The following is an 8,029-nucleotide window of genomic DNA, read 5'->3' as shown; positions in this document are numbered from 1 at the left end:
TTTTTGTAGTTTTTGTAGGAGAAGCAACACGTTCTCCCTTGTCATTTTCAAACTTCAAAATATAAACCCCACCTTCCTGGAACAGCCATTTTCAAGTAAGTATAATATATCATCAACTAGCTGGAAGACAAATCCATTCACCATATACAACAAATATAAGAGTGATGTAAGCTATCATCTGAAAAATATTGATGATGTGAGCCATAAGGAAATATTTGCCATATGAATAAATAAATAAACAAAAATTCGGGGAAATATTTGCCAAAGCCAAATACCTATATTGAGACATTCGCTAATTAGACAAACACCTTAGTTAATAGTTGGCATGTACCTTGAGATGAACTACTTCACCATCTTCAATAACAAGCACTTTTTTTGTATGCTCAATCACAGCGTTGGCGTCACTAGATAAAAATAATTCCTTGGGGCCTCCATCTTTTGATAGGGTTTTGTTGTCATCAAATGCAGAACCATTCTCCTTATTTTCTGTCATTTCCTGAAATTGGAGCACTAATTTCTTTAATCATCCATTTATTGTTAGTGAATTAAAATAAGAAAAGTCAAAACCAGAAAAGATCCATGAAATCAATTTTCACATGGATCGCTCTTTTAAGAAAATTTCTCTCTACTAAATTGCATTCAACTTACTTTAACACCTAGAAGCAGTGGGCTACCACGCTTGCACGCAATCAATTCATTAGGGTAATGCGAACTTTTGAAAATAAGGGCATAGGCTCCTTCAAGATGCCTCATAACTTCCAGAACAACTTGACTAAAGGTAACAACCTGGCCATCTGCATCATAATTAAAACAAATTAATATTTTCGATACAAAAAAGAAAAGAAAATTGATCATATCCAGAACCAAATGACAATATTAATTTCGTAAAAAGCAGCCTTGCATATTGAAATGGTAACTTTGTCTTTCTCGACCGTTCTTTCTTCCCTGTCACAACTCATATAGACCTTATGTCAACAGAATATCATGAATTAAATATGCTTTAGTCTGTGTGGGATAACTCTTAGGGGCCTTCCATAAAACAGTGTAACGAATAAAGGTTTGCGAAACTCCATATCATAACCCTATAAAGTCCATGTAATTAATGGCTATTGAGATTCAATAACAAACCAAAGTAACATCTAATATAAAATAGCTTAGGAAACACTTTGCAACAAGTAGGCACCAAATTACCTGCTGCTTCATTTGCTTTGTCATAAACATACTTTGCTAGCTTTGGAATGACTTCTGTGTCAGTGTCAGATTCAAAGATGAATCCATGTCGGATGAGTGTTTCTTTCAAAACCTATAAATATAATAAAAACACAAATGAACTTTAGCAACATGAGTTAGAAAATCCTTCTCGGTGAAGATTTGCATAGCATTTTTAGTGACTCTTAATTAGGCAAAAAATAACAAAAAGCACAATGAAATAAATGATAGTCATACCTCGTAGTTAGTGATAACCCCATTATGAACAACTAGGAATTCATTTCCGGGACCTGAGCTCTGTGGATGACTGTTTCTGGGAGCAGGCTCTCCATGAGTGGCCCACCGGGTGTGTGCTAATCCAGCATGAGTGGAAAATGATGCCTCCAAGTTTAGTTCCAATTTAGCCACATCTGTTATTGTTTCATTGTTGAAAAAACAAGGTAGGTAATATCAGTACTTTGGTCTGGGTTATCACCAAAGGTTGAGAAGGCGGCACTAGCCAACATTTTAAAAACAGGACTGTACCGGCATATTGAACCAGTTGGATTGATTACAATTCTGTTTCAAAACATTATTCAATTCAACCAGTTGCACTTAGATGGTCTCGCTATTTGAATCTCCATTTTCAAACTAGGGCTCCACTAGTTACTTACTAACTAAATAGTTATCATATCAATCAACTAGATTCAATTTTATAAAAATTGAAAAAAGGCAACAAAGTCTATTTTCCGGGAACTAAAAGGTTGCACAAAAATCATGCAACAAAAGCACTAGCCTGCACTTCAAAAACAAAATCAAATTAAGTAGATTGACTGTACCCATTTTTTCAAACATCATCTGGTTTTAACTCCCATCCACCCCCAAATTTAATCAGCTGAAACTTGAAGCAATACAAAACAACCAAAGGCTTCACGAGTTCATTCTATTAGGCTGCGTTTGGAAGGGAAATTGAGACTGAAGAGTGAGAGTCAAAAACTAAATTAAGTCTTTGTATTGTGTTTGGTGTAAAGAGTATCATATTTGGTTTAAGATAAATATAGAGACTGAGAGGTACATATGGAATTTCAAATATTAAATGAGTATTTTTGGAAAGAAATGTTATTAAAATTTTCATCTCAATCTCTCAAGAAATTTCAGTTCCAATCCCCCAGTCCTAGTCCCAAGAAACAAACATGATCCAGCTCGGTTCAGAAAATTTATCTACCCTAATTGAGAGAGAAACATCATATACAGTAGCAAGTAGCACAAAACTCATCATCATGATCATCATTTCCCCCTAAATTCATTTCCCTTCTGCTAAAATCTGGTAGCTAAATTACAAAGCTATACAAGGAACAATAAACACATTACACCACAGAACACAAAATTGACAATGTAAAAATGAAATACGCAAGAAATTGAATTGGAGAAAGCAACCTTGGTAGACAGATTTGACGAGGGACTCGATGTTGCCTTCCTGGCGAAAGACGATAGGAGGAGGATCGGAATCGGAAGCGGAGGAGGCTTGCGGCGCGGGTTTTGGATCAGAGTCAATGGCGATTCCGGCGGAATCGTAACCGCGATACTCCAAACGGCGAAGACCATTGAATAGGACCTGCAATATGTACCTCCTCTCCCTATTCACGTTGTAATTGAGATACGCGAATATCCCACACATTTTCTCTCTTCTTCTTCTTCTATGGTTGTTGAATGTTCAATCGAGGTTGACACTTCCTTTTCTTTCTCCTTTAATAATATAGAAGAGGAGGATCAGTTCTGGAATATTATAAAATAATAGTGTATTGTAAGTGATTTTAATTTAAATAATAATTGTAATAAGCGCCCAATCATTTTGACTTGTTTGGTTTGCCAGTAACAACCTTCACCGTCACCGGTTTCCTCCCAATTTCCACTCTCCAGAGGCAGTGAGGGAAATGGTGTGTTTTGCTTGCGATTCCAACTTCCAACTTCCTTTTTTCCTTTTGCAAAACAAATTATCTGACTAGTTAGTTGGTTGTTTTCACGCGCAAATTCGACTTGGACTGCGGGGTATTCTCGTTATTTCCAAAAACTAGTTAACGGTTTATCGTTGTAAATTAAGTGTAGAGAAAAATATATAAAGTTTTTGCAACAATATATATCATAACATGTTGATTTTAGAAGTAACTTTCCACTCATGTGTACTTGATAAAAAGTGATAAAACAAATAGTTTTGAAAAATTTTGCAATTGAATTGAAGGTGTACAAATAGTTTTGAAAAATTTTGTAATTGAATTGAAGGTGTATTGAATTGAAGGTGTACAAGATATTCTCTATACGGGTTGAGAGATGGATCGGAAACTTACGAGTCGAGGCGGATATCGGATTATATGACTGGAGCAATGGGGGGTGGTACTTGCAAAGACACTCCGACGCTCAAGTCAGAATAGATCTGAGAGGTATAAGGTGTAAAGAATGAATGAATACTTGGAAGGACTTGGGTCCTCTATTTATAGGTGATGATGGTTAAGAGTTCTATCAGGCTGATTTCGGGCCTTCTTAAAAGGGCAAAGCGGACCGGACCCGGATAGCTGGGTTCGGAGACCGTTCCGGGTATAGGATTCGTGGGCTGGATCCGTAACAGAAGGTTTTTAAGAAATAAAAAGTATCAAATAAGTTTGAGAAAATTTTATAATTAGACTTGTACCAAATCTCTTAAGAATTGTAACTGACAAATGATAAGTGTGTTTAGTATAATATTTTCACTGACTTATAAATTTGGTGTTTCAATTCTTGAAGAATTTATTTGATATTTTTTTTCAAAAGAACGTGTAAACCTACTATAAAATTTGTTGAAGACCTGTTTTGTCTGTTATTCTAAAAATAGTTATTTTCTTTTGATAATATTAAAATTAAAGCAACAAAAAAAGGTTAAAAAATTTAGATATGGAAGTTGAATGAGTGTTGTACCTTAACGTGGCAATTTTTTGTGTTTTTTAAAATTATGGAAAGTACATAAATCAGAGGTGTTTAAAAAATTTTAAAAATTTAAAGTACACACATCAAACCAACAATTTGTGTTTAAAAAATTAAAAAAATTTGGAGTATTATAAAGGAACATCACTATGAAGTTGTAACAAGGGAAAGTTAGTTCAGTTTGTCCAAGGTATTTAATGAAGCAGGGGGCTACTCTGTATAGTATCACCATAACTGCTTCCCTATAAAAACCGATTAGAGTGTCCAAACTTTTCATCCATTGAAATCTATTTTGATAAAAATGACAATGATGGGGTTGTTGCATTCTGTTGCTTTGTCCACACAGTTTCTTCTCATCTTCTCATCCTCCCTGTTTACAAACTGTTTAACTTTGAATGATTCAACTACTACTCATCATCATGAATGCCATCAACATGAAAGCAATGCCTTGCTCAGCTTTAAACAAAGCTTCTTCATAAGTAAGTCTGCATCTTACAATACTTTCAGTTATCCTAAAACTGTTTCCTGGATTCCAACCACAGATTGCTGCTCCTGGGATGGCATTGAATGCGATGAGCTCACAGGTCATGTCATTTCCATTGATCTTAGTAGCAGCCAGCTCTATGGTTCCATGGATGCCAATAGCACCCTTTTCTCACTTGTGCATCTTCAAAGCCTTGATCTTTCGGACAATGGCTTCAATCACTCGCAAATTTCAGCAAGGATAGGTCACTTGTCACAACTGAGGCATTTGAATCTTTCTCAATTTGGTGAAACCACATTGTCAGCTGAAGTCCCAACTCAAATTTCCCATTTGTCCAACTTGTTGTCCCTTGATCTTCGCAGCTATATTGAAGCTTGATTTTCCATTTATCAACCGTTTACAACTCAAGGTATCCACTCTGCAAAGCTTAATTCAAAACTCAAGAAGACTTGAACAACTTCGCCTTAATTTTGTCACCATTTCATCATCTTTACCTCACACGCTCACAAACCTTACATCTCTGCAAAAGCTCTCTTTTTGCCGATGTGAACTACATGGTGAGTTTCCTATCGGAATATTCTCTCTTGCAAACTTAACATATTTGAATTTTGCGGAAAACCGAAATCTGCAGGGCACATTACCTGCATCCATTGGAAACCTGACCAATTTAGCTCACTTGATTCTTGAAGATAATGTCTTTCATGGTGAAATCCCTCGCTCTCTTTTTGGATTAGAGAATCTTGTAACTTTAGATCTATTTTCTAATTTTTTCGAAGGCCGCCTAGCACTTGACATGTTTTTGAAGCTAAAGATGCTTAATGTTCTTGATTTGTCTTTCAACAAATTGTCCTTGTTCTCACAAAATAGGGATGTCAATGTGACAATCCTTCCTCCAATTCAATCGTTAGGATTGAGTGGGTGCAATTTAAATGGAGAAATCCCAACTTGGATAATGAATCTAACCGCTTTAAATAGCTTGGGCCTTTCTCGAAATAATCTTCAAGGTGAAATTCCATATTTCTTCTTCAGGTTAGAAAATCTTACAGTTCTCGATCTAATTCATAATATATTTGAAGGACAGATCGAGCTTGACATGCTTTCAAAGCTCCAAAAGCTTACTATTCTTTCTTTAGGCGGAGGCAACAAACTGTATTTTCTTGAAGGGAAGAACACTTCCAACGTAACAATTCCTTCTCAAATTCCTTTTCAAAAAACAAGTATTCATTGATATGAAAAAGATTAGGTGAATTCTTCCGTGTAAAAGGGGTTTTATTTCTACATGTGTAGAAATGCGGTGTATTCTACAATAGTATGACACGTGTTCTATTAAGGGACAGAATCTGTCTTTCCTAAGTCTATGTGCACGCATGCTATAGTATGCTCACATGATAAGGTTGTAATATATATACTATTGGAAACATTTTAAGTACACCGGGGAGTATCGATATACCAGTTGTTTTAACCGTTGATTTCAATTAATATATATTATATATATTTTTTATAATTCGGACCAACGGTTAAAACAACTGGTGCACCGGTACTCCCGGTGCACTTGAAATGTTTCCTATACTATTAGTAGTAACTAGAATGAGAGCTAACGATAGTATATAATAAATATTAAAAATTGTTATGTTTTGTAGAAACAAATTAAATATGTGTAAATTAAAGTTAAATTTAAAAGGTGTTTTATTTAAAATGATTTGTAGTATAAAATATTTGGATGTTGAAATTGTATAAAGTAACATTTTTATTTGGTGGTTTGATTTTTACATTTATTTTAGTTGATGGACCTAGTCTTCTTATGTGGCGCTCGTCATCCTTTTTTTTATTGGTTGTTGTTAAAGTTGTTGCTTTCTTCTTTCTATCGTAGGTTCTTGTAAAGGCATGTTCTTTATGAATTGTTGAGTTGGATGCACTTTTTATTGTGTTGTTTGTTCCATCTTTGCATGTACTTCTTCCGAAGATGTGTCTTGAATTTGTATGGTTTTCTTTCTAATCTCCTTAATCTCTTGATGGAGTGGTACTTCAATGTCATTACTTTTATAAAGTGTCATTAGATTTGAAATAGTTGTGCCCAATAATTTGTTTGCTTCGCCATCAAATAGTACAAAAGTTATTGTAGTACTTTAATATGAAACTTTTAATAGTTGCTAAAATTGTGAAGATCTTTTCCTATTCTAATATTCAATTTATGCTATCATTAGGTATACAGTATTTGAGTAAGTATGAATGTTTGATGCATGTTGTGAGTTTTTTTTGTCATACCTTATCATCATATTCTCATTGCAAGAATGATGTTCCATTGAGTAAGTTTGAGATGTTTAGTTCGAAAATAAATTTCTTGTGTTAAATTTGATGTTATTTGAAGGAATAGTGATAAGAGACTTATATAAGTAGTTCAAATAGTATGTAATTTGAATACTTGTAACGTAAAATTTATTATGATTAATAATATTATTATGACATTTGTAATATGGATGTTTATTACCTTTAGTAAGTTATTTATAAAAATTAATAAATTAATTGTTGGGGTTATAATGTTTATAACGGTAAGATATAATAAATATAGGAATATGAATTTAATGTATTTGTACGTTACAAATTTATTGTATTGTATTTTTTAGTTTTTTTTTTTGTATGTTTTATTTTTTGCTGATTTGAAAATAATAGTTGATTTGGCAAAAATTGAGTGGTTGATTCTAAAGTTTTGCCAAATAAGCGATTTTGCTGACATGACATTAATAGAAGGAGAAAGATGTCGTAAAAGTAACGTGGGTAAACCTATTCATCTACTTTTATATATTAAGAATAGATGTTGTACGCACTATGGGTATTATTGCATTAGAATAACATATGTTTCCAACTTTCTATATATTATATAACTAATGTCACATGCCAACCAGCTATAACTCAAATCGTATAGTCTCTCCATACTCACCTAATTCTGCTAGAATTTTTGTTATGCCCCAAAAATTTTTTTAGCATGGAAAAAGAGGAAGAATTTATGTTTATAGCAGAAGAAGACTTCTCTAAGAAACTGAAGACATGTATAAAATTTGTGGAAAAAAGATGTGTGTTGAATAAGAACTAATTGCCGATAAGAAGGTGGAGAGTGTAATGGCACCCCAAGACCCGTGAATGTTGTCGTGGAATTATCGGGGTTTGGAAGACCCCTGATAGTTCACAATATTAAAGGGATTGTTCAATCCCACTTCCCGAGTTGGTTTTTCTTTGTGAAATAGAAAACTATTCTCGACAGGTGATTCCAGGCTTGTGGCTACTCTAATTGGCAAATTGTTGATTCTCTGCTAGTGCGGGTGGACTTGTGTTAGCATAGAAAGATGATTTTGTTGTTAAGATTAAAAGTTGTTTTGAGCTCTATATTGTTGCCTTGATAAAAGA

The 8,029-nt window shown here is 34.1% G+C and overlaps 2 protein-coding genes across 2 annotated transcripts in view; one reads left to right on the top strand and one right to left on the bottom strand.

Annotated features, from left to right (window-relative positions):
* Window positions 1–3,183, bottom strand: part of LOC107635155 (glutamine--fructose-6-phosphate aminotransferase [isomerizing] 2) — a gene marked incomplete in the record, with an annotated part of 5,697 nt that extends 2,514 nt beyond the window's left edge. Inside the window, 7 exon segments of the mRNA XM_021121902.1 lie at window positions 10–76; window positions 332–496; window positions 649–794; window positions 1,192–1,303; window positions 1,447–1,619; window positions 2,626–2,934; window positions 3,068–3,183. Coding sequence (XP_020977561.1) covers window positions 10–76; window positions 332–496; window positions 649–794; window positions 1,192–1,303; window positions 1,447–1,619; window positions 2,626–2,866 — 904 coding nt within the window.
* On the top strand, window positions 4,445–5,855 carry LOC107637181 (LRR receptor-like serine/threonine-protein kinase RCH1). The gene is made up of 2 exons (XM_021122616.1): window positions 4,445–4,871; window positions 4,990–5,855. Exons 1-2 carry the CDS (start codon window positions 4,445–4,447, stop codon window positions 5,853–5,855), a joined length of 1,293 nt encoding a protein of 430 aa, XP_020978275.1.

This window comes from Arachis ipaensis, chromosome B04 (assembly GCF_000816755.2).
Source record: "Arachis ipaensis cultivar K30076 chromosome B04, Araip1.1, whole genome shotgun sequence".
Taxonomy (NCBI): domain Eukaryota; kingdom Viridiplantae; phylum Streptophyta; class Magnoliopsida; order Fabales; family Fabaceae; genus Arachis; species Arachis ipaensis.
This window is presented reverse-complemented; position numbering and strand designations above follow the sequence as displayed.

What these genes read in the sequence shown, in the direction of transcription:
- LOC107637181 (XM_021122616.1), top strand. Translation starts at nt 4,445, where the DNA reads ATGACAATGATGGGGTTGTTGCATTCTGTTGCTTTGTCCACACAGTTT. An exon ending in GCAAATTTCAGCAAGGATAG is followed by an intron (nt 4,872 to 4,989) that starts GTCACTTGTCAC and finishes TGATCTTCGCAG; the next exon opens with CTATATTGAAGCTTGATTTT.